The sequence below is a fragment of the Sceloporus occidentalis genome, unplaced genomic scaffold (genome assembly GCF_023333645.1).
Source record: "Sceloporus occidentalis isolate IW3139 unplaced genomic scaffold, rSceOcc1.0.p SCAF_48, whole genome shotgun sequence".
Classification (NCBI taxonomy): domain Eukaryota; kingdom Metazoa; phylum Chordata; class Lepidosauria; order Squamata; family Phrynosomatidae; genus Sceloporus; species Sceloporus occidentalis.
The window spans coordinates 1,971,717-1,998,591 of record NW_028317028.1 but is presented as its reverse complement, the minus strand read 5'-3'; the positions used below and the strand labels follow the sequence as shown (position 1 = coordinate 1,998,591).

The 26,875-nt window shown below is 42.4% G+C and overlaps 1 protein-coding gene across 1 annotated transcript in view; it reads right to left on the bottom strand.

Annotated features, from left to right (window-relative positions):
- LOC149289070 (SH2B adapter protein 3-like) overlaps positions 1-24,060 on the bottom strand; it is a 64,459-nt gene extending 40,399 nt beyond the window's left edge. Inside the window, 2 exon segments of the mRNA XM_089491000.1 lie at positions 4,683-5,498; positions 23,998-24,060. Of these exon segments, the coding sequence (XP_089347126.1) occupies positions 4,683-5,498; positions 23,998-24,060 (879 nt within the window).
- Positions 24,061-26,875: the final 2,815 nt, after the last annotated feature.

Sequence of the window (26,875 nt, the reverse complement as noted above, 5' to 3'; positions counted from 1 at the left end):
CAAAGTATGCCATTCTACAGCTGGCATTGTGACCTTAAATAAACTCTTAGAAGTTTCATAAACTGGACATTAAATAAAATGATCATTGACAGACAAAAAAAGTTTTGAACCTGTTGAACCAAAACATAATGCATTTCATTTTTAGTCGCACGTGTTGTAGAATACATATTATTATTTATTGTTTTATATAGCGCCATCATATTCCGCGACGCTGTACAATGGGTCTAAAAAGGCACAGGCGCTGTAGACCAAAATAATTGCAAGAATAAAAAAAAAGAACACTTTAGGAACATGTAAATGAACTTAACTTGTGAATGTAGCTCTTTTTATCCTATAAAACCCTTCTTACAGTTTTATACAGCATTCTTCTGAATCCATAGTGCCAGTTTTGGTAGAGGATCAGTCCACGTCCGACAGCTGATAAGAAAAATCTTTGTCCCAACAGCTTTCTTGTTTGCACATGGAGATTCCCAGCAGCTCATTTGACAATCCAGGCCCCGAAATAGAAGCATCCTGGCATGTAAATCATAATGGAATGTACTACAAAACAAAATGCTTTCCAAGGGTTTTCTGGAAAGCTTTGAGTCATCACAGATGACCTGAAAGTGAATAATCTGAAGGGTTTTATTATGACTGATGAAAATTGTTAAAGGAATATGATATCTGTGTGATCCATATCTGGTGCCCCAACGCAAATGCTGCATGGAGGGCTTCTGCAGGATCCCCCCATTAGCATCTGCCCCCCCCCCCCCCAGCTATATGACCTGTGTGGCCTCCATGCACATGCTATACTTATCTCCAGTCCGCTCCAGTGTTGGCATGGTGAACGCTGCAGACGTACATAACCCCATGTCAATGCACAGAAAGCGCTCCCAATGAATTCGATGGGAGCACTTTCCTGCCAGTGATTGGCTGCTGCAAGCAGAACCTGATACACTGCAAAGATCACACTAGCCGCATATAGGCGCTATATAATATAATTGGTGCTACCTGGAGGACTTTGCTACACACTGGCCTAAACAGTTTGTCATTTATTGGACATTTCTTTTTGTGCTTCTTTGTGCTGAGAAATGCACATGGATGACCTTGAAGGCTTTAAGATGTTAAAGGGACCGTTGACTTGCAGCCAATCAGTGACAGGAAAACATTCCCATTAAAATCAATGGGAATACTTCCCACACATTATCACAGGGACTGGATAAACTGGAGCTGACTGGAGGACGAGTATATTCAGCTGAATCCATCTCCTGCACGGAAAATAGCTGGGGAAGGGGCAAATTCATATTGGGGGATTCTGCAAAATACCCCCATTTACAAAAAAAAGCGACAACACATCAATTTAAAGGGACCACACCGCTACCATATACATTAAAGTGCATATGATGGCTGGCGTGTCCCTTTAAATGTAACACATAATATACCGTATTGGCCCGAATATAGGCCGCACTTTTTCCCCCCACTTTAAGTCTTTAAAGTGGGGGTGCGGCCTATATTCGGGGTTAGGATACAGATCCCCCACAGCGGTGCAGGGGACCTGCATCCTACTCTCCAATACGCTCAGACAGCCTCCCCTGCCAGCACTTTCCACGGGGGGAGTCCCGGCAAGGGAGATTTTTAAAGCACATCTTGCAAACATGCCGGCAGCGGAGGTTGTTTATGCTCGCATCGCCGCTGCCGGTGAACGTCTGCGCGAACAATCTTCCGCAGTGGGAAGTTGAATACGCGTTATGCGTAGATGTGCCCCGCCGGCCCCGCAAGACCCCGTGGAGTCTGCACTGGTAAGTCTGGTGGGGGGGACATCTTGGGGACAGAGTGGCAGCATATCTCGGGGGGGCAGAAACTTTTCTCTTTAAAAAAGCACCTAACTTTTAGGGTGCAGCCTATATTCGGGTGCGGGCTATATCCGAGCCAATACGGTAATATATCCTCTGCAGGGGGAAGTAAAAGTTTGCGATACAGAAGTGTAACTGACTCGGGAATTTTTAGGCCTGGTAATATCTTGTGACTTTCTTTAGAAAGTGGGAGAGGATGTGGTGACTTCCTCTATAACCTGTGATGTTTAAGGAAACTAGGCACGCACAGGTTCAGTTACCACCACGAAAAAAATCAGTGGTCAAAGTGAAAATTTCAAAAATTCTATAGTGGATATGACATTTTATAGTCACGCCTCTATTTCCGCTATGCTTTTTAACCCGTTCAGTACCAAAAGCCTGTAATGCACTGAGTTAAATTCCGAGCCAGCATATTAATGTTAACCCTTTTCACACAACATATCAGACACTGCTAAATGCGTAGCTTAACATTTCTTTTATGGGTAGAACTAATATATATTATGATAAAGTGTTCATTCAATATAAAATAACTTCTTGACACCTGCTAGCACACGTGTTAAACATTTTGCTGCACTCCAATCATATTCCTGCCATTGTTTGGCTCTAATGTCCTAAAACCCTACATGGATACCCCAATTATTGAGCTTGCTATTTTTTTAGGTGATATTTAGAAAACAGTTAAAGATGGTCTTGTATGTATGGGCCTCATCCCTTGCTTCTAAGAAAAGCAGTAATAATTCAAATTCATTTGAATGCGATTCCCAAATTATCAGAGGAGGATGACGTCTAACCTAAAAGGGAGGATGTTTGGAGCAAGACTTGATATAATGAGTGGAGAAATTAGGAGGCGTTCTGATTTACTTAATAGCTAAACATGTAACCAAAAAAACTTTAAAAGGTAGGTGCCGCAATTCGCATCTTTAAAGCAACGGCTTTTTTGTCAAGGCCTGAATTAGCGTGAATTAAAAGTTATAGAGAACTATGTGACGCATGGAGGTTTCAATACTATCTCTCTGGGAAATCTGCCAGATCAGATATTTCTATACTTTTTTTGTCAGACTCTTATCAAAGGAAGTTTTTTTTTTCTTTTCCTGTACTTTAAGATATTTAACATTTGTCTGGGCAGTATGCCATGTACCCTACCAAAGTCATGTATCTGTCTTGTTTTAAAATAGAGAGAGATGGGAAAAGACAAGAGAGGGTGTGACTCTATTCTATAGCAGTAGCAGTTTCCAGCATTTATTGCATATTTTATTGAATACTGTCCTCGATTTGGTAAATTCACACTAAATAATCAAAATGTATTGTCCCATAGGGATAGGGTTTAATATAATCTATTCACTATAATCAAAATTCAAAAGAGATCTCCAAGGGATATCAAACTAGTTCACAGTAGGTATGGCAGAAAGTGAAACAAGAAATTATACATGACTTATCTCACCAACGGATTCTCCAATAGGTAGGTGTCAATAGTCCCGCTTTTTAAGAGGAACCATGGAAACTAGATATAAAAGGCCTGAAGATGTAACCTACTTGAAGTACTTCACTGTAATGCATTTGACTAGCCATTCAAGTATTGTGCACCAAATCTGGATTTCCCATCTCTCACACATGCTTGTATGAATTACTCTTCTTCTTTATACTTATTGTTTTTTGTATCTAACTTGCATTTAAATGCAAACATCACCCTCATATGCAGCCATGGAACCACTATATACGATGCCAAGGGGTGTCTCTGCTCTGTTTAATCAAGATTGCTATTTATTGTGTGATCATCTTCTGCAAAGGTTTTTATCCACAGATGACGCTACAAATTAAAAGGCAAATCATTATATAACAATTGGAGGACTGAAAAGCTCACATACCTGGCAAATAAAATAAACATGTTTTAAAAGGTCATAATCTTTTACCATGGAAATATATTAAAATATGGAAAAGAAAAACAACATTAGGCTGGAAAGAACTTGCAAGTTGAACGCTAATATCGCAAATTATCCCACAATGACAAGAGTGCATTAATGTCACTGCAATGAAAATGACTACAGTTCTCTGCTATGGATGGTGAGAAATGACAAGGACTGTCCACAAGGTTTTATGTTGAGTTGAAATATGACTGGCGTACACTTTACGCTGCAGTGAATTCAAGCATGGGTAGAGAAACAAGCTTAATTTTTTTAAATTCCCTATCTTCCTATTAATATAAAAAGCGGTATTTTTTTTGTAAATACCATGGACGCTCCCTTCAAAACTTAGCTAGAATAGCTGCGTGACATGAAACGTTTAGTGAGCTTCCACACTACTGCATACCCATTATCATACAGCATTATTCTTGTTTTATATAGCGCCGTCATATTCCACAGCGCTGTACAATGGGTAAACAGGACATGACAAGTAGTATATCGCATAACAAGTATATAACAGAAACAACATGTGAGGAGGGCCCTGCCCAAACTATTTATAAAGTGAACTAAATAAACAGGTTCCCCCAGCTCAATGTCTTAAAATGTATTGAGGTAGGTAGGCGGTTGGCATGAGCTGAACTAAACCCGTGCCTGTAGAGGTGGGCATGTGCTGAGACCCCTGGTAATACATACTAACCTTGATGCTATGAAAAGTTAGCACAAAGGGGTTGTGGTATAAGGTTTGTATCAGAAGGCCATTTTCATCTCTTATTTTAGTGTCAGATTTACTGGAGTGAATCTTGTCTGATGACACTTATTTTTAAGTCACCATCATCAACCAAAGATACACAAATGAACAAACACACAATCAAATCATACAGAAACACACTGAACTTTCCATGGCTTTAATATGAGACATTCCAAAAAAATTAATAATCAGGTAACTTACTTTGGGAGGATCAAACAGCTCTAGAAGGTAATCTTCAGTCTCCAGACAGCTTGCTTTCCGCAGAACCAACCGACACCTCTGCCAAACATTCCCACTGTCCATACATGCCTCATCCACCATGCTATAATTTAACTGCCCTTCTTTTTTTACTTCCACCACTTGCTCTCTTGTAGTAGTCCATGGTAAAATCCGTTTTTGAAGGCCATGCCAAGTGGGTGACTCTGCTGTATCAGCCTCTGTTTCTCTGGTGTCGCCGGCTGCGGGGCCAGAAGGCCTCCTACGGAATATATTACGAAGGCTTCTCCTGAGGCTATTGAATGAAAATCGAATGAATGGTCTCGCAGGTGGATGGTTGAGGCTGGGCCGGAGTTCCTCTAAGCTCCATGATTTTGGCACATGTTGGACACCAGTATCACAAACAGTCTGCTCAGAGTTTTCATGGCGAGCTGCCACGTCCACCTCCACCTTTGCTGCAACCGTACTTGGAGACTCCTCTGAGGGCCTCCTGCCTGTTTCTCGATAATCTTTTACTCTGCTAAATGGGAAAAATCTACATTGGTCCATGCCCCGACCTTCCCTCACCTCGTTCCTGAAATACTGCTGGAAGAGATCGGTGAACTGTAAAGAGAAGTTCTCCGCAGCCAGGATGTCATGATGCGGGTTCTGGTTAGCGAATAACCAATACTGCTTTGCCAGCTCCCTCGCAGTGGAGATGGCGTGGAGCTCACAGAACTCATTCCAGCCCTGTGGGACGGAGGAACTTTCAGGTTGAATAGTGTCCCCATTCATCTCAGTGACTGAAGCAGCTGTGGTGTGCTACGAAAGCAGAAAAAGGAAACAATGAATGAGGTGCTTTCCACTGAATAAGCAATGTCATGAGGAAGCTATTCTGCAGCAAATTAGACAGGGATACTTACAGCTGAATCAAATTGCCGGAGATAAATATCTCACCTTCTATCAAAAATTATTGAGCTGAAGTCTATGGGAATATGTGTATTTATATGTAAGAGATAAACATATGTCAGAGCACTGAATCCAGGCTACACAAGTGATTAGTAAAACACTTTAATGTGCACAGGTTAAGTCACCATCATTTGCTGAAAACTGATTAATGATGATTAACCTTACAGACGAAATCAGTGATCACCTAGTAATTAAATAATACATGTGAATTAAGTATTTAACATTTTAAAAGGATATTTATGTATAGTCTACCCATGGAAACTGTATTGGTGATCACAACATTGCATTATAATTATTAAATTTGGAAGAGGTATTTGCCTTTACATTATACTACATTTATCTAGTACAGAATACACATCACAACTATAAGCATACAAATACGTATGTGATTTGACTAGATACCAATCTATTTTGTGGATGAAGACTCTCCTCACCAATAGCACTCTTAACGTACAAAAGGTTTGTACCGTATATACCATATATAAATGTAAACACTGAGTACTCATCTAGTACCTATAATTATGTTTCCAATGCTGCATCAAGTGGAACAGCACATTTAAGCACCTAAGAATCGTGACTGGGGGGAGTGTATAAGACAAAGAACTAAGTGGGGGCCTTTTATCTTCTCCGCTGAGCATTTGTCACTGTACATAAAAAAAAAGCGTAAAACATGTTTATTTTCTGACAATGTTATTTTTTCTGTTACATCACTCCAGGATAAGATGTATATTTATCAAAGTTATAATTATGGCATTGTCCCGATTAGAAGTAAGCCCTATAATCGGAGTTTAGATGTTCTCAAGGTCTCCCAACCTCCTTTGCTGACCACTTCCGTGTCCCTGTCTCGTTTCCCACAGGTCCGCTGATTCTCTTGCATCTTCTTGTTCTACATTCCTCTGTCTTTGTCCACTTCTTCCCATGTCTTCTGTTCTTCTCCGTGAACCAGCCCTCCCATGCACTTATGCAAAAGGGTGGAGAAAGAGAGGTGCAGAAATGCTTCTCTTTCTCCACCAACCTGTCTGTATTATTCTGGCCAATTGGCTTACTTCCGCAAGAGAGAGTAGTCACTGGGACAGCTTCTCCTCCGTTTCTCCATTAGGGGAGAGGGGGTGTCCAGAGGCACCGCCATTTTTGCAAAAGTGCACGGGAGGCCTGTTTCATGGAGAAGAAGACAGAAGACATGGGAAGAAGCAGACAAAGTCAGAAGAACAAGAAGATGCAAGAGAAACAGTGGACCTGTGGGAGAGAAGAAAGGGAAACTGAAGCGATCGGTTGAGAAGGTAGGGAGCGCAAAAGTGTGAGAGCATGAGTAAGAGTGTGAGTGCAAGAGTGAGGAAATATTGTTTTACTCTTCTACTAATGTGTATATTCTTTTACATTTAATTTTTTTTAAAAATAGCACCAAATGATAGAGGTGCGCCCTATAATCGGTACAATACGACATTTAAGGAAACAACAAAAATTTATGAAAAAGATGCTATAGATTACATGACTTTACTTGCAAATATAAGGGGCTGATCTGAGGTAATTGTTCAGATAAAAAGGCACCTAGGTCTGTTAATGTATACCTAAAATATTAAAACAATCGGTTTCTGTTTATAATAAGTCCAGACACTTTGTAGGGTATGTTGGTAAAAACATAATCTAGCATTAAAATACTGCAAACTTTTTTTTTGGTTAATGGAGACAGAGGAATATTGAATAAAACTTTAGAACAAACTGGAAGTGATCTCAGAAAACATTTTCTCTTCCTACTAGTGGTTTTATAAAGCAGAACAAAGCATGATATAACCCTCCCAATGATGAAGAAAGGAGTTGAGAATTTCTTAAAATATTAATTTATAACCTGACTACTTATGAGAGGAACAAACACTATAAGGCCATTTGGCAACCTTGCCAAATGAGAAACATATTCTGCCTAACTCATAACCACAGCCACAAATGCTCTGAAAAATACCCCTCGTCTTATAGTCGGGGTCGTCTTATAATCAGACCTCAAATAGGTCTGACTATGAGACGACTAAGATCCAGATCCCCTGCAGCTGCAGGGGACCTGGATCCTCCTGTCCCCCGCCCCACTTACCGGTACTTCTGAGTCCCCGGTGTGTAGCTGGGGCAGCGTGTAGATGTCTACGCGCAGACCTTCCCCGGCTGTCTCTGACAGTCAGGGAAGGTCTGCGCGATGGACGCAGACAACCCCCGCTGCTAGCCACACCTCCTTCCTGCTGCAGCGTAAGTGCGTGGGATCTACACGCTGCCCCGGCTACATGACAGGGAAGTCAGAAGCACCGGTAAGTTGGGGGGGGGGTTAAATGGGGGGCATAAGGCATTTCTGGAGGCAGAGTGCTCTGTGAAATGCCTTTTAACCCACTTAATGCCACTCTGCCTCCAGAAATGCCTTTTTAACCCTCTATACGCCACTCTGCCTCCTGAATGCCTTAAACCTCCCTATATGCCACTCTTCCCCATAATATGCCTTTTAACCCTCTAAATGCCAGAGTGGCATATAGGGGTATAAGGCATTTCTGGAGGCAGAGTGGCACATAGGTGGTCAAAAGGCATATCATGGGGCACAGTGTCATATAGGGTTAAAAGGCATATCATGGGGCACAGTGGCATTTAGAGGGTTAAAAGGCATATCATGGGGCACAGTGGCATATCTGGGGCAGATGTGCATAACTGGGGGGCAGGTTGGAAAATAGAAGGAAATAAAACCAAAATATTTTTCTCAATCATAGCTTTTATAAAAAAAAAAATAGTTTAGATGAATTAACATTTACTGGTAAGACTTTTTCCTATAGGCTCGTCTTATATTCAGGCTTTTTCTTTTTTTCCTAAATTAATATTCAGATTTGGGGGGTCGTCTTATAATCGAGCAAATACGGTAATATGTTGATTTAACACTTTCTATAGATTCAAGCTTCGACAGCTTGAAAAAAACAACAAGATTTAGATAGTGGGTGTGAGAAATGTTTTGTCTGAACATATAGACAGGGCTGGCTCAAGACAAAATGCCGCCTGGGGCGAAGTTTAAAATGCGGCCCCCCGCATTATCTACCCTTTCTCTCCCTCCGTCCGTTCCTCCATCCCTGCCGCCCCCCCATTATCTACCCTTCCTTTCCCTTCCTCCCTATTATCTACCCTACCACCCCCCTTGTACTTACCTTTCAGCACTCCTGCGGTGAGTCTCCCAGTTCGGTCTCGGTGCCGGCTTGCAATGCTGAGCGCCGGAAATGACGTAATCTTCCTGCGCTCAGCATTACAAGCGGGCACCAAGACCGAACAGGGAGACTCGCCACAGAGGAGAGAGAGGCGCTGAGCGGGTACTGACAACTTGGTAAGCAAAAACCACTCGGCGTCCCTCTCCCTCTCTAACAAAAAAAAAAGGGCTTGGGGCGGCAAAGTGCAGTTGCCCCACTCAGCTCCATTGTCGGGCCGGCCCTGCATATAGAAATAAATGGACATGTAAATGTATAGCACAGAAGAGCTTAGTATGGAAAGGTACATTAAACTGTCCCTTTAAACAGTTTATCCCAGGTGATGTACTGGCCACATCTATTGCACAAACTGTGTTAATCATTCTTTTTTCTGATTGTAATAATCATATGTAATTGGGTTGTCCGCTGCCATCTCGGTTAATTTTCAAACATCCCAATATACTGTTATTTGTAATACTAAACAGTTCCCCAGAGGCTCAGTAATCAACTGCTTTGGCAAAGTCTTCAAGGTTATACGTTATACATATAACTACATATTACATAACAAAATCCTAATACTGTTTAGGCTCAGAAATTTCTTTTCCCAGCAGGATCTTCGAGGACCACCAATGCTCCTTTAATAATACATTCTTTAATTTTACGTCAATATGAAAACCAGTACGGCATTATCTGCTGTTGGTCATCCTTTCTTCTAATCCATTTGCAGTCATTATATGTTGGCCATTGCCTCTGCCTACCTAGCTATTGAAGTATAAACATTGCAAATGTAATTCTCAACATTATGGCCCATTCACCCGTTTCTCGTATTCTCTCCCCAGTCATAAACAAGGATATCATTTTACATAACTCATAACTTACAGAAATTACTGAATATCAAACCAAATCCCTGAAAATGTAATAGAAAAAAAATCAGTCAGTGTTTATACATTGCAAACCACTGATGACTAATAACCAATTATCACGAGCCCTGCTGCATCATTAAGATGATTTAGAAAATCTAACTTAAAAATATTCCTGAATCAGGAGTTTAAAACACACAAAGACTTTGTCGTGATATTTCGCTCCATTCAGGGACTGTCCAAATCCTCAGTAGGTTCGCGATTCAACTCCATGACAAATCAAGAAATAGTGATTATGGAAACTAGACTTCAGTGCATTCCAGACTATCAACAACTTTGTCTAGAATACACAAGACACAACAAAAGAAATGCAATGCATGGTAAGGAAGATAAATGTAAATGTCAATGTAAACACCTGGACCGTGCCATAAAAAGGAAGCCACAATGGTACTCCTACACTAAATTCAATGCCGCTGAATTTGCAGTTTATTACCACAGCACATTCACAGTCACTTTAGTACAGGGCTAGACAAACCCAGAGTGTCAGGTTGCCATGGTGACTAAAATCACTTCCTGGGGGCCAAGGTTCTGTAGGGCTGCCATCATGAATCCGCTGTAGCGGGTGCCGTGAGGGGCATTCATGCTACGTGACCCTGCTGGGTGCCTTTACGTCACTCGCTTTACAGTGCATCCGTTGGAAAGCATAGTGTGCCAGATTCACAATGACAGAAGATAGGCATCGGCATGGAAGGTGAGAGGGAGAGTAGTGTGTGTGTGTATATGTGTGTATGTGTCCATAGTGTTGTTGTGTATTTTTATATATGTATAGAGTTAGCCAGTGTAAGTGTGTGTACATTGTATAAGAGTGTGGTGCTAGAGTGCATGGTGTTGTTTGTTACAGTATTAGCATGTGCATTTCTGCAGTGTTAGAGTGTGTATGTGTGTTAGTGTATGGTAGAAAGTTAGGATGCGTGCTTTACTGTAGCATGTTAGTGTTTGTGAGCATAAGATGTTAACATGTGTCACTGTATGGTGCTAGAGTTTGTACATATATATTAAATGTATGGCGAGACTCGACGAGGGCGCCAGGTTGGGTAATATCTGAGTAAAAACATGACTGGGGAAGAAAAATAAAGCTGGCTCCTAACTTTTCTAGCTGGATCCTAGATATAAACCAAATTTATCGAGCCCGGTGTGTAAATGTTTACTTTAAAAAAAAAAAATCTTTATGTTGAAACAACGAGCAATAGTGTAATGTAATAAGACCACCAGCATTCAATACTCATTAATAATGCACTTAAAAACTTAATACAATTCAAGCATGAATATTAAATCCAAGTCATTTTAAAATTACTTTCTGCTACATACCAATTATTATATATACCAGGGGTGTCCGAGTTTTTTCTGCAGTGGGCCACTTCATCAGAATTGTATACGTGCGCGGGCCACACTCATTTTTCACTGTGACAAAAAATATGGCCTTTAATAAAATATGCAGATTAAAATAAAGTAAAATGACACAAAACCTTTACTCTTCCTCTCACTGATTTCTGGGCCTTGAAAGTTTTGCGACTACAAATTCAGGATTCCCTAGATTTATTCTAGGGATGAACTAAAATGAAAATTCTGGACCAAAACATTCAGGGTTCACTTAGCCAAAACTGAAAATGACCCCCACCTTTAAAAATAATAATAAAAACTCACATGTTTAATAAAAGTAGGTAACACACAATTGGACAAAATTAGCAATATGACTTGGCATATGTTAGCAATCACACTCCTATCATACCCAGGCAACCAGTAAATGCTGGTACCTAGGCATGATGGGACTGTGCTCGCTGTGATTGCTGTTAGCAATCACACTCCTATCATGCCAAGTCAGCCAGTACATGCTGGTACAGGGTGGCTGTAAGTGATGTGCAGACCCTATACTGCTGGCAGTATCACTACACAAGGGGGGCAGCTAGCTAGGTTTCAGCATGTACTGGCTGACTTGGCATGATAGGAGTGTGATTGCTAACAGTAGTCACAGTCCCATCATGCCTAGGTTCCAGCACTTACACATCCATCCAGTAAATGCTGGAACCTAGGCATGATGGGACTCTGATTGCTATTAGCAATCACACTCCTATCATGCCAAGTCAGCCAATACACGCTGGTACAGGATGGCTGTAAGTGATGTGCAGACCCCATACTGCTGGCAGCATCAATACACAAGGGGGGCAGCTAGCCAGGTTTCAGCATGTACTGGCTGACTTGGCATGATAGGAGTGTGATTGCTAACAGCAATCACAGTCCCATCATGCCTAGGTTCCAGCACTTACACATCCATCCAGTAAATGCTGGAACCTAGGCATTATGGGACTGTGATTGCTGTTAGCAATCACACTCCTATCATGCCAAGTCAGCCAGTACATGCTGGTACAGGGTGGCTGTAAGTGCAGACCCCATACTGCTGGCAGCATCACTACACAAGGGGGGCAGCTGGCCAGGTTTCAGCATGTACTGGCTGACTTGGCATGATAGGAGTGTGATTGCTAACAGCAATCACAGTCCCATCATGCCTAGGTTCCAGCACTTACACATCCATGCTATCACACACACTCATTCAAACACCCTCCCCACCCCCTTACCTACACTGCATCTCCCTTCGATGCCGCTCACAGACTTCAGCAGGGGGCGCGGCCTCCCTCTGCCTTCTCTGCTAAAGCACAAAGGAAGTAGGATGTCACGTGAACTCCGCTTCCTCTGTGCTGTCCAGAAGACCCTCCCACAAGTAAGTAGCAGGGCTTGAGGTGGGGCTCGTGTAAGATCGGTTGCCCTGGCTGCCGATCTTATGCGGGCCGCACCTCGAGGTCTCGCGGGCCGCATTTGGCCCGCGGGCCGCATGTTGGACGCCCCTGATATATACCATATAGCCTAAGACGAAAAAATGCATGCGTGCATAGGCCATAATTGTTTTTTATTTAGAGAAAATACCACAGTGGTACAGCATGGCTCCTATCATTATATAGCAAGCCAGACACAGAAGGTGGTACAGCATGACTCCTATAATTATATAGCAAACCTAACACAGACAGTGGTACAGCATGATTCCTATCATTATATAGTGAGCCAGACACAAACCATGGTACATATTGATTCCTATCATTATATAGTAAGCCAGACACAGATAGTGGTACAGCATAACTCACATCACTATATGCTGAGTCTGATACCGCTGGTGGCACAGCATAAATCCCATCTCCTATCATCACTTTCATTTGAATGCTCTTACTCACACTTAGGGCTGAAACAACGAATCGATAAAATCGATAATAATCGATAACGATTCGTTGTTGGAGCACTCGGCTCCTTTTACTTACCTCCGCGAGCGTTCCCCGCTTCCGCTGCACTCTCCGCCTTCTTTTAGTTGCGTGTGGCTCCGTTCGCACAGAGCGGTTCGCTCTGTGCGAGTGGCTCCGTTCGCACAGAGCGGTTCGCTCTGTGCGAGTGGCTCCATTCGCACAGAGCGATTCGCGGGGGTGGGGGTGGGGTTTCAGGGGATGCAGGGCAGAGTGGGGGTGGGGGGGCAGGCCAGGGTAGGAGACTGAGTGCAGGGCAGAGTGGGGATGGGGATGCAGGGCAGGGTGTGAGTGTGGGGGCAGGGCAGGAGACTGGGTGCAGGGCAGAGTTGGAGACTGGGTGCAGGGCAGAGTTGGAGACTGGGTGCAGGGTGTGAGTGTGGGTGCAGGGTGTGAGTGTGGGTGCAGGGCAGATTGGGTGCAGGGTGTGAGTGTGGGGGCAGGGCAGAATGTGGGGGCAGGGCTGGGTGCAGGGCAGAGTTGGAGACTGGGTGCAGGGGCACAGTGCAAAGTGCTGGGTGCAAAGTGCCAGGGCTGGGTGCAAAGTGCCAGGGCTGGGTGCAAAGTGCCAGGGCTGGGTGCAAAGTTCTGGGTGCAAAGTGCCAGGGCTGGGGCAAAGTGCTGGGTGCAAAGTGCCAGGGCTGGGTGCAAAGTGCCAGGGCTGGGTGCAAAGTGCCAGGGCTGGGTGCAAAGTGCTGGGTGCAAAGTGCCAGGGCTGGGGCAAAGTGCTGGGTGCAAAGTGCCAGGGCTGGGTGCAAAGTGCCAGGGCTGGGTGCAAAGTGCTGGGTGCAAAGTGCTGGGTGCAAAGTGCCAGGGGTGGGGCAAAGTGCTGGGTGCAAAGTGCCAGGGCTGGGTGCAAAGTGCTGGGTGCAAAGTGCTGGGTGCAAAGTGCCAGGGCTGGGGCAAAGTTTCTTGAACAGTAATAGTCCACCTCTTTTCAGAATGTTTGGGGTTATTTTGTTTCATAAATATTGTGTTTGGGTTTTTGTACTTTGAACATATTGTTTTTTTATTACATCATAACAAAATAAGAATGTTAATGTAAATTTGAAGTTGTTTTTTAACATCCAGTTCACTAAATTTTAAATAAACAAACAATTTGCATATTGTTTTTTTTATCCGATTAATCGATTAATCGAAAAAATAATCGGCCAACTAATCGATTATTAAAATAATCGTTAGTTGCAGCCCTACTCACACTATCTTTCTCACTCACTCTTGCAGAGAAAGTTTCTTATTCTGACCTCTCTGAGTACTTCTGCAAAACGGCAGAGCCACGGGGACAGCCTCCCCTCGTTCCTCCTTTTGCGGAACTGCTCCAGGAGGCCTGATTCATGAAGAAGCAGATGAAGAAAGAAGACACTGGGAGAAGTGGACGAAGGCAGAAAAACAAGAAGAGGCAAGTGCTGCTAGAAAGCAAACAGAAACGCGGAATTGGAAGGCGGAGAACGTTGGGAAACTCAACTTGCACAGACTTCTACCCTTGCTCTGAGGTCCCAGCCCGATGTGTCCCTGCTATTCAGAGCGCCCAGGTGTGGTGCCCTTGTATGCAATTTAAATTTACTGTATACAGAACTATGCACATTAAATATGTTCAAAAAATCAATAATAATCACATTTAATGGTAATTAAATTAAAGATAAAACAACCATAAAATAAAACTGCCATTAAAAAATATGAATGAAATATGCCCTTTTATATATGTACTTATCTAGTTTATGCAAATACTGGCACCTCATCAAATTGCATCAATGTTGCATCCACCAGCCTAAGTGTGTCAAAAAGGGTGCTTAGGGAGCTTTCTGATATTTTACACCATTATCTGCCATGCAGATAAAAAGTATGTTATCCTTAAGAAAGTTCACCTTCAATCTAATCTGCTGGAAAACCATCAAAACAGCAATTCAGTAATAAATAAATAACTAGAAGAAAATAGGCTCATCAGTCATTGTTACTAACAAAAGTACAGTGACACTGGGCCCAAGAGCTTCCACTGCGTTGCACAAATTTACTAAACTGTGAGGGAAATTAAGCATACAAGGGACACGTAAAAGCAATACTGAATCTAAGACAAGATTAGAGTCTTAACATCAGGAAGAATAGTCAGACTAATGGTCTGCCGTCAAATTCTATGTTCCTAATTGCATGGAAAGAGGTTTCTCCTGCTGGATGTTTGGAAATTTGTGTGATCACAGTGGCCAGGACAGACAAGTACCACAAGATAAATAAAAAAGTATTTGGTGGCCGTGGGTTTTTTAATTAGACATCATTACAGGTCAGAGGAAGGGAGCTGGGCAGTTCGGCTGACACTGACCTGTTTTCCCCCGTGGTCTGCTTGATTTCCCTGAGAGCGCACATGCATGAAATGGTTGACAGCATTATAAGAAATCTAATTTTGTAGCTGGCAGTCACCAGGATACTGAACTTTATGGGATCTGGCACTGAATCATTTCGAGATCTCGTTAGTATGTCTTGTAGGCAGGGGATAAACAAAAGTAAAGAACGAACATATATTAATAAAGAACATCCACATTCAGATATCACAGATGAAATGTAGAAAAACATAAAAGCAGAAGTTTAAGGCAGCGCTCATGCCTATTTTTTATAGGGTTCAGTGAAGTAGGCATACAGCACCCCAATTGTAATGCACATGTATATGCAACTACCAATACAGAATGCAATATTCATGACTGTTCCATGCCGCTAAACGTCTGCGTCACTGACGTGCTGGCCTGCTAGACACACTAACATGCCCTTAGCTCGAAAAAGGGCAGAGCCAAGCAACTATACGGAGGGTTTCACTCAGAATGCTTAGCACTCCCTCATTCTATTATCTTCCACCACACGCGCTCTTGGGCTCTTTTAGGAACCTACTGTGCTATCTTCAAAGCACAAAATCGATCACGTTTACATTGAAGCTGAAGTTGTGAATGTTTGCGTTCACATGAAAGCGATATTTTGCTAAATAAAATACTCTTATAATGCATTAGGGACAGCACAAATAGAGGACCTGCTGTGGAGATGATCTCCATGAATGTCCCTTCACGGGCCCCCCTGTCTGGTCTATCAGCTCTGTCACTGCCAGGCAGTAAATGACTCAGCATCCTTCTAGCCACTTGTCAAGCTTCTTCCTGCACACGACACAGACGCAAGCTGAACGAGAACTTAACGCGCCTGTTTAACACTCTCACCGACGTCACACAACACACCAAGCCGAACGTGCAAGACATGTACTCAGTGCTACAGAATCTGGGGTCTACTCACGCTTCCATGCATCCATTCAGTTATGGAACACACACTAGATACAGAAGTGGGCAAAATTAAGCTTCTTAGGTCCACCCGACCTCTAAACGACCAAACATTTCACAGCCATCGTGGTATGGGATGCTTGCCAAGGGGACACTGACATTACATGGGATCTGATATGCTCGAGTAGTTCTGACGTCACCGGGAGACACTTTATCAGTTTTGGGAGCTTATCTGGACACGGAAGGGTCTACGTGAAGCAACTATGAGTTTAGCAGCGTGATATCAGAATCCGGTATAGCTTTCTCATAGGGGTCAATATGCAGTAAAGAGATATTTCAGAAAAGGCTCCGACATTCTACTGCTTGCAGCAAATCACTAAGATTTGATAAACAATTCATTCTTGAATGGAACTGTGAAGAAAATAGTTTCTCTGGAATGTGACGTGTCACTATCATCATTTATTTATGAACCGGCAACATATTATGGCTTGGAGGGGGACATCGTACCCAGTACAAATTGATGAATGCATTTAGCATTAGTGCCACAGAAAAACAACACCGAATCAATAGTCAGGTAACGGGCATATTATACTTCTCTGTAGAATACCAGCGGATTCTGTACTGCTATCACAATAATGGGACAATCGGCAATAATATTAAAAGTGACCATACACAATTTGATAGTAACATACATTTAGACATACTGGTATGGGAGAAGCGTACAATGTATTTCGAGGTTGAATGAGAAAGTGGGAGAGGGACTGCTTGGGTGAGTAGGATTTGGACATTTACTGGGTCTGTGGTGGACAATTTAATGATGCTCAATGGACCTTCACAAACCTTGCCATGGAGACTGGTGTCCTTGTAAGGACACTTTGCCTATCCCTGTGGGGAGAATGGGTGGCTTGTTCAAGATGTAGGATTGGGATATTGGAGGAGCTGAATGCTTCTCTGACAAGGTGGGGCTTCTAGTGAGTGTTTAAAGTTAGAGCAGGTCGGAAAGAGTCAGACAGAACATGATAGGGAACGCCAGAAAACAGATACAGCATGGGAAAAAAACACTTGTGAACTGTGATGAAAACCATATACTAAACAAAGCTCTAATTTCTAAAGTTGCACCACAGTTCATCCGAGTTATTCCTTATTTAATGCTTTTATGTTTCATTATCCTCCATATGATTATACTATTTACAACTGCCTGGGCCAATCTTACCCTTCAATTCACTAATAATTATATAAGGGCTTATATAAGGGCTCAAAAGCCTCAAAACCATCTCCTCCCAACCTCCTGACACGTCCCATTTCAGTCAATGTACGATCTAGCCCATAAAGACCATAACGTTAACACAATGATGTGAAGTAGAACCCTCTATACCATTTCCACAGTGAAGGCACGATGTAGTTATTGCACTAATCTGTAGGCACTATTTATCACTGTTTGCCTTTTTCCACAACGCTACTCCCACCTACCACATACTTACCATTCACGTGGCTGAGGCTGTGGTCAGTAGTTAGGAAATCTTATAATTAAGAAAATTATAGTTATGTTTAACTGTGTATGAGCGAGGAATTGGATTAATTTACCAGGGGATTGACCAATGTGAAAACATAACTAGGGGAAGATATTCTGGGGTCCAAGGACTACCAAGTAGAGGTGAAAAGGACAAAAACTCTGACTTGAAATCGGTTAAACCTCTTGGTTTCTGGCCAGTTCTAAAGAATACATCTGTACTGACCATAATCAGGCTCTTTTGTCATGCAATTCACCAAAATTTGCATCAAAGGAGCAACCTCAAAAAGTTATATATAAACGTGATTCTAGAGGCAAGATAGACACTAAAAACTATGGCAGGTGTTCAAAATTTTGTTCTTCAGGAAATAACAACCTACTTCGCTCAGACACAATGAGTATATTCTGATAATATCTGGAGGGCTTCAGATTGCTTCTCTCTAGTATATCAATACATCCTTTGAGCACCACAATGTGAATAGAAACGACTTAATGACAGATAGAACAACCTCAATGTGAATAAACATTTAGCTTCTGAAGGCTAGACTAACGTACACATACTATGAGGAAACATAAAAGCCAAATTATTTTACTGGGAGAATAAAAACGGGTGCATCAATGTATCAAAGACACCAGAATATTAGAAGTTAAACAAAACATTTAAGAAGCTGTGAAAAGCAATTGAAACTTTTAGATAAGCAGACTACACCGATTCAAAACATGTTTCTATCTGCAACACTCGAAACCCGAAATCAATCATGGTTTCAGTGAAAGTGAAATTGCTAAATTTAGGGGCATTTTACAGGGACAGATCTATTGCCCAAAATAATTTTTTTTTAAAAATCACTCTTTTATTTTTACAAATTACCTGAATGTTAACTTGCCAAAATAATACACAAAAATGCATTTTTTTCAATACTAAAACATTACCACCAACACACTTCTATTTCAAACTGTTCAAAAACGTAGTTTAGGTGCATGTGTATCAGGTACACAGAGAGTACACAGAGACTCTGTATCAGAACCAAGAACACTATTGGCTTGGAAACCTTGTGAGAAACATGATGAACACACGATCCGGCCATAGCGAGTACACCATGCTGCCCATTAGAAACCAGCAAACCACTTAGTGCTATAGGGTTGCTCACCATGAAAGGGATTAAAGATCCAATATAGCAAGCAATGTATCAGTCCGTGGTCAGGTCCTATAGCGAGGATGGCTTTATGTCTATCCCATGCCTGTTTAAATTTGCTCACTGTATTAGCATCTACCACTTCTGCTGGGTGCCTAGTCCATTCACCTACTACCCTCTCAGTAAAGTTGAACTTCCTTAAATTACAGCTAAGCCTCTGACCCTCCAGTTTTAGACCATGACCTCTAGTTCTATCATTTCTCCACTTCTTCTATGCCTTTTGCCTCTTTCCCTCACCCTTGGCTCCTACGCTTGCAGGAGATGTGTTCAATCAAACGCATCCTCTGCTTGTCAAGGAACATGCGCGCTATACTTACTAGCAACCAGCTCAAGCATGGGCTCACACAAGAGTTCCAGGAGGCCTAACATGACCCCTTGAGCGCATGACCAGAAAGATTTCCCATTTATTTAAATGGGGTGCTTTCCTGCCACCGACTGACGCAGCCACTGATGAAGATAACTGACCCCCCCCTACAGATACATAAAGGATATGAAAGTACTTACAAAACCTTTTAATATGCGTTAATTGCTGTATGGGACACTAGACGTAGATTATATTCACTTGAGGACTAGAAGTTTCCTACTCCACTCTTCTCCTTTTCTACCAGTTTTTAAATTTATCCTACCGACTCTGACCATAAAGCGCTACGGTATCTGCTGGCGCTAGAGATATTCTATTATTTTCTGCAATGTAGGACAATTGAACAAAGGATAAAAAACATTGAACCGTCATTCCTGCTTTAAATCGTTCATTGCTCTTGTCTTACTTTCAGTATAGATATACGCTAATCCCATGCATGTTTACATTCTCTCACTTGTATTAACCCCTACCACTTCTGCTGGGAGTTTGGAGTTATCTTCATATCTCTCATATAAAGAAGGGTATTTACTAACCATTGAAATTATGGAGAGATTTTATTTTGCATATTTTTGCTAAAAACTGACCAAACAGAATACTATTTTTATATGTAAATATATTACATACATAAAGTTACAGCTTAGAAACACTGCTATTTGAATTCAATGCACAATAACACTGTTTAGCAACAGTAGTTAAACACAGACAGGCATATGTCACCTATACATCACTGTCACTATTCAAATACATTAACATTCTCGGAAAGAACTACCATACTGTAGAGCGCTTAGAACTGTGCATTTATAGTGCAGCGGGGAAAAGATGGGATTACCCCCCAGACATCCTGTACTTTCATCGACTGAATCTGAATCTAACAACAAAAGTATAATTACATCCAGGAAATTGAGAAACTTAATATAAATATATCGACGCAGTAGTTACTGTTTTTACTCACCGCCAAGGACCTGAAACTGTTATCGATGACGATTTCCAGTACTTAATAAAAACCACCTCCATTTCAAAAACACTTTATTTAACACACTAGGAGCACAAGTGAAATAGAAATGTATCTACTTAAAATGTAACCCTTTCAGCACTGTGTGTATACGTGCCGCTCCCTTCAGTCACTGAAAGGGTTAACTCTTCCTGTTCTTAAAGGACAAACTATGCATTGCTTTGCAGTGCGTTTAAGTGCTTTCTCACATTAAGGGGTTAATGGTTTCTGTTTCAATGCGTTGCTTTGCTCACCTCTTGAGCACGAGGGGGGCTAAGCTACCGAGCGTCATGACAATGTATTTGGTCGCCTGACATTATTTAATAAACTTTTGTTTTATTATTGTTGCTCTTTGTTTCTAAGTGAACAGAATAATGGAAAATGTTTAAGGGCTTTCTCACAGTGAAGGGGGGTTAATGGTTTCTGTTTAAATGCAATGCATTGCTTTGCTCACCCTCTTGGGCACGTGAATGGGTTAAGAGAGCTAAAGTTTTTAACACTTAAATGTGATACAGCGCAGAAGGAGCATCTTCACGTATGGACAGCAGAACAATGAAATTCGATATTTGTTTGGTTGTCATGCCCTGCCGTGGCCTAACAGAGCTGCTCGGGTGATATGCGGGGTAATTATAATGCTGCCTTTACTCTCTAACAAGCTATTTACATTCCAGGCATAGCAAAGGCAGCATACTCCATACTCCTGAAATCCATACTCCTCCAAAATGAGAAAAGGAGAGGTGCCTATAGCCATTAATTACAGGGTACCTGCAGCCAGGACCAGCATTAACCAGTTCCAAACATAATAACCTCCTACAGTAGGTTTACTGGTTCCATCCCCTGACAGCCTGCGCTTTAACTTATAAGACACTGTGTTTCCAACAACACACACACATACATTACCACACTAACACCGGCCTTGTTAACCTGCCCAGCACTGGTTTTCGTATAACCTAAGGTAAACTTTCAGAGCCAACTGTGCCAAACATTCTAGAAGCAACAAGGTTAAAAGGACACAATGTCCTAGGCTCAGGCATATCATGACAAACAGAGCGGTGTCACAGCCCAGCCCTCACCTCCTCTCAGTGGTCATTTACCCACCGAAACAGCGACCCAAGCACTTCACCCGCCTCATATCACAGGAAAACACCGGAACCTGGCCACACACCAACACTCGGTGGGCACACAGGAAGTCCTCTCATCATTATTACATTTCCCACTCCAGGGAAACATACTCCAAATAAGAACAGCATATGTATTTATTTATTTTTAAATACCACCAACATACTCTGTGGAGCAGTATAGTGTTTTTCCACGGCCTAGGTGACTGCCCTGGGGGCTTCGATAATAGAAAGAACACCTCATGCTCGGTTCCGTTGGTTTTAAGCAATATACTGGTGCAACGGACTTCCTCAGAAAGACACAATCGGCTTCTTATACTTGTCTGCATAGCGTTTCAGGGAGTTCTTGGCGGTGTTGCTTCTCACTTATTAATTACTGGCCTACTTAATACATACATTGTAACAGGCACAGGTAATGTATGCTTAGTCAACTATGCCAAACAAATATTTAGTTTATATCATAAGATAAGAATTAACTTTTCTGCAGAAACAATTTTAGCGGTTTAGCCTTTTCCTCACTTTTTTCTTACAGTTAACAAGCATTTCTGAGGTAGCGATACACAGGCCCAGTTATAATACTTTATATAATATATGGGGATTTTTGTTAACAATGGCGGGGCAGACCGAGAGGCCGAAGCCAGACTTCATATTGAGACTGACCCATATGTTTACTTTCTGCATATAAGCTCTTAATTTGGCATTTATGGACATTTTTGTGATTCTTAATAAATAAGTAACTATACTTATTTGAACGTGGTCCACGTGTATAAAATTGAGATTTGGTAATTTATCACTTAGGGTGGAGAATAATTATAATAATTCACTTTATTTCGTACATTTTTAATCTGCTTTTGTTATAAGGCCTTTTTTTTGGCACTAGGAACAAAATGATTATAGGATGCTGTAACCTGGATATATTAATATGTAGTTACTACAAATAATACAGATTGTTCGGGTCCTGAATTAAAATACTTTGCAACCAGCGTCAACCCATTCACTCCCATTGAGAAACAAATAGGAGAAAAGGAGGTCTATTCACTGAAGGGAGAGTAGGCAGGAGAGCTGCGTTTTCGCTCCTTGACTTCATTCTACATTATGAAGGTCCAAACCCCAGTGAGCTTCTGCTGCAGAAAAATCTTGGCTGGCCCTGTAAAATGTATAGCTAAACCAGCGAAGGTTCTCCTTACACATTGAATTATACTCGATACCTGTCCAGCTCTGGAGAAACTTTCGAATGCTGGCTCTTCATAATGATTAGTGGAGTGAGAAACCACAACTCTCTCTTTAGTGAATAAACCCCACTGAAATATGTACTTATTATATAGGTCTTGGAACAGGCTTAATAATAAAAGACAGGAACATAGATTCCATTTGCTTGCAGCAATAAAACAACATGGCACCGCAACGTGCACCCACTAATAATAGTGACACGTGTTTGTGCAATAATACATTATTTCTCGGTGGGGAGACCTGGACACGATCCGCGTGTTTGCAGCTAGAAACCTATACGATCCTTAAAAACGGATCGCAGGATCAACAAGTGACTCCGTGCATTGCGGGTATATAACCCCTTCTGACAGGTGAAAAACACGATCTCTGCGTGTTTTCGCACGCGTCACGCGTCAATTCCAGTGGGATCTACTAAATAATTCTCACTGCTGCCTGTGTGTTAAATTTGGGCCGCTCCGGGTCTAGATCTCCGGTGAGAGAGTAAACAGAGGGAACGTGGTGAAGCCGCGGGCTGTGTTACTAGAGAGCTTTCCCGGTCCCTCGTGTCGCGGACCAGCCTGACAGCTCCATTATCACCTGCTAGTATCAGATAGTGGGGCAGGCGAGGGCTGCAGGGAGGGGGAGGTGGTCACTGCACGCCGCATAGGGGTTGTTGAGGTGACACATGGAGTTAACAAACAGCTAGGGCCCCACGATCTAAATGCTGGGGTGACTATGGGGGTTGCAATGCAGACTGGACCTTAAATTACTAGAAAGGGTAACAGGGACGGATCATGCGAGTTTGATTAAAAAAAAAGAAAAAAATAGTAAGTTTGCAAGGCACGGAAAGGGTTAAATAAGCGGCATTTACCTGCAGGAGAAGTCTCTTGTCTTCCGTGTCCCCATGGTGTCTCAAGCCATAACTTTGCATAGGTCTTCAAGGGAGGAAGCCGATCCCCCTGAATAAATACTCTTAAACTCTCATCATTTCCGCCAGGAGAGAACTAAAAAATAGAACAGCTTCTGTGAATATAGACGAATCTGACAGCTGAATGGAAGCCCGGGCTCGGTAATCGGGTGCCAGTGGGGAGATCCCGGGGGGGGGGATCAACGGGTTCTCCGTGTTAGATCCTCGCTGGTGGGTCCACGGCATGCGCTTCCCATGGTCAGATGTTATGTAAAGCGAGGAGGTGGGATCCACTATCTGTCCTGCAGTGTCCTCTGTGCGTGGATCCGAGAAGACAGCGTGACAGCTAGATGTGCACGGCCACGAGTGACAGCGGAGAGAATGTGGGGACAGTTGTTGAATTTAGAAACCCACCGGATCTACCCAGCAACGGCGCTCTTGGATCTCCGGTACATAGTCACAAAGGCGGGTCTGCATTCATTCAGAAAGGCAGTGGGACTTCCAGCTCAGTGTATCCTCAGAGATCACCGTACGCTGAGATGGATCGCATTCTACAAGTATCAGATCCGGTAGATCTCCCGTTGCAGGACATAATCCAAGCGATTGCACCCCTCACAAAAGATCTGCACCGAAAAGATCTGTACCGAGAAGCGGGTGAAACGGCTGATGCGTGGCTTAAATCCCAGCACTCGCGCGTGGGACTGTTAAAGATTTTAATGGAAGAATTCACACCAAGTTGCATAGAGGCTCCAAAACCGAAAGTGAGCTTCATGCCCCTCTGCCCAGCGAAGGGAGGAGCGCAGCCATTAATATCCTCCCCCCGCACACCCCTAGGGCTGGCGGCTCTCTCTAGGATTCGCACATCCTGTCCCCGCGAGCCCCCCGACTCGCTCCCTTTAATTCCTGCTACGGGGGCCGGCGAGGCTCTACTTAAAAAGGGGTTAATAAAGTTTAGGCTTTGAGTTATTTCAATTCCATTAACCTCTCAATGTGTCTGCAGTTCATCGAATGTGTAATTTTAGGGGTGGGGGTTTATAGTTTGGGGTAATGCAGCTGCAAAACTCAAGATGAAGATGGATCTGTCATCTGTCTGCCTGTCTCTGTAACTTTCCAACAGCACAGGGCTGATCCTCAACTGAATAGCGCACCAGGCAAGAAGCACCTTTATTGCCCCACATAAACACCCCACTTTATTAATTTGGAATGTCGATGCAGCCCCCCCCCCCCCCAGATTGTGAGGCTTCTGTTGCATCAGGTACCAAACCAACTTGTACACATTGGGTGCATTTTGTACCAGTCAACGGCTTATTGGGGATAACAAGGCAGCCCCTGGCACTTTAAGGCCGGTGGCGCCTTGTGATACAAGCATGCCTGGATATGGCAGGCCGCGCGTTACGTTTTTATGCTCACAGAGTGGCAGATCGGGCTCTGGCTTTTGGCCAGGAGGCCACTAGGGATTTGCCAAGTGGCCAGTGCAGGCCTGCTGCCAGAGCCCCCTGATCCAGGCACCCCAGACAGCCACCTGGCACTAAGAACAGGTTGGTATAAGCAGCACTAAATGTGCTATTATAATATTTCCCTTTTTTCCATTTTTATAGTATCTCTTTCCCTAAACCACATGAAATACAACCCGTCTTGCCTTTGTTCCCGTCATTCTCTCGGAGTGCTATTGTTTATCCAGCATTCCTGTGTGCTGCCCCTTTCTCTTTAACCTGCCCTTTTTTGTTACAAAAAGGTGTAGATGTTTGTGCAAGCACTGACTCGGGGCTCGGTGTAACACCAGCATGTTCAATGAGGAATACAGCTTTATAGAAAACAAACTATATAACCCCCTAACACACAAAACATACAATGCATCCTATAAACATGCTTTAAACCACTCTTTGTCTGTGCCAAGAATAAAAGATGTGTCCTGCGCTAAACATAAGGGAAATAAAGATTGAATAAATAATGATTAAAATTAATATTAAGCAACATATAAGTGATAAAAATAACTAAATCAACAACTATATATATATATATATATATAGATAAGTTAATAACTATGTAAATAAATAAAGCAATAAAAAGTATTGATTTATTATTTGTCTATTTACATATTCATTCACTTATCTATATATGTATTGATTTAGATATTTGTATCACTTATATGTTACTTATATTCATTTGAATGCATATCAGAGTCATTAATCTATAAATTATTTATTCAATCATTATTTCACTTATATAGCGCGGGACACTTTTCTTTTCCGGTAAAACATAATTCGAACAGTTAAGAGGTTTTTCAGAGAAAGCATGTTTGCTATAGTAGAAATGATGTGCCATACAAGGTGTCCTGGGAGGCTGATTCTGAAATTGCATGCTTTTTAGTAGTCGAGAATGACATTAAGGCTCTTCAGGTGGGGCATGTAATGTAGGATAAACCACCGAATATTGAAGTGACCAGATTCAAGAACTGCAAGGGTTTCCATTGAATTGTTTGCCTGTGAGTCTGAGTTTTGTAAATGCCTTCAACATTGATTGGCAGGTACTCTCGATGCCCCATAATTGGGCGTTAGCAAGAAGCCACAGCTTTACACATCGTTTCGATAACGTGTCCGATGGATGGTATAAGCGGTTTCTCAGTCTCGAAACGTTTTGAAACACTTTCTGCAGATTCTCCCAGCCTTTACATCTTGAAGGTCAACAATAGGACTGGACTGGACCAGACCCTGCGCTTTAAGGCCACTGGCCGCTCAGTGACATGCGGTCCATATACTGGTAGCGTGCAGCCATATCCAGCCAGTGGCTACCCAAGAACCTGATCAGCCACTGGAACGGCAGTAAGGGTAAGTGGGACGTGAAAACATTTTGTAAGTCATCCTTGGTGACTGGGTTGGAGAACATGGTGATCCTCTATCAGTGGCAGTGATTGTAGTTGTGAGTAATGTGGTAAAATAATATTTCTACTCCCTCATATTCCTCTCTAAATGGACCTTTAAAAAAACAATAATAACAGACGCAGCATCATGCTACACTTGTTTGCTTTATGAAGACAATATATTTTTGGATACGGATTTCCTTTATTAACTCCGCTGAGCGTCCAAATGTAGAATCCCCATCAAAGTGAGAGAGTTGCTTTGGACTGTCTCAATAGCCCACCGCGTACTAACATCCTGCTTAAAACACCAACCACACATAACAATGAGTCCTGACAGAAGAAGATAAGCCTGGATGTATGATGGAGCATATCATATCTCATCCTGCATTAATGCGCCCACGGAAAGTCTTCCAGCTTCAGTTCTGCATGTTA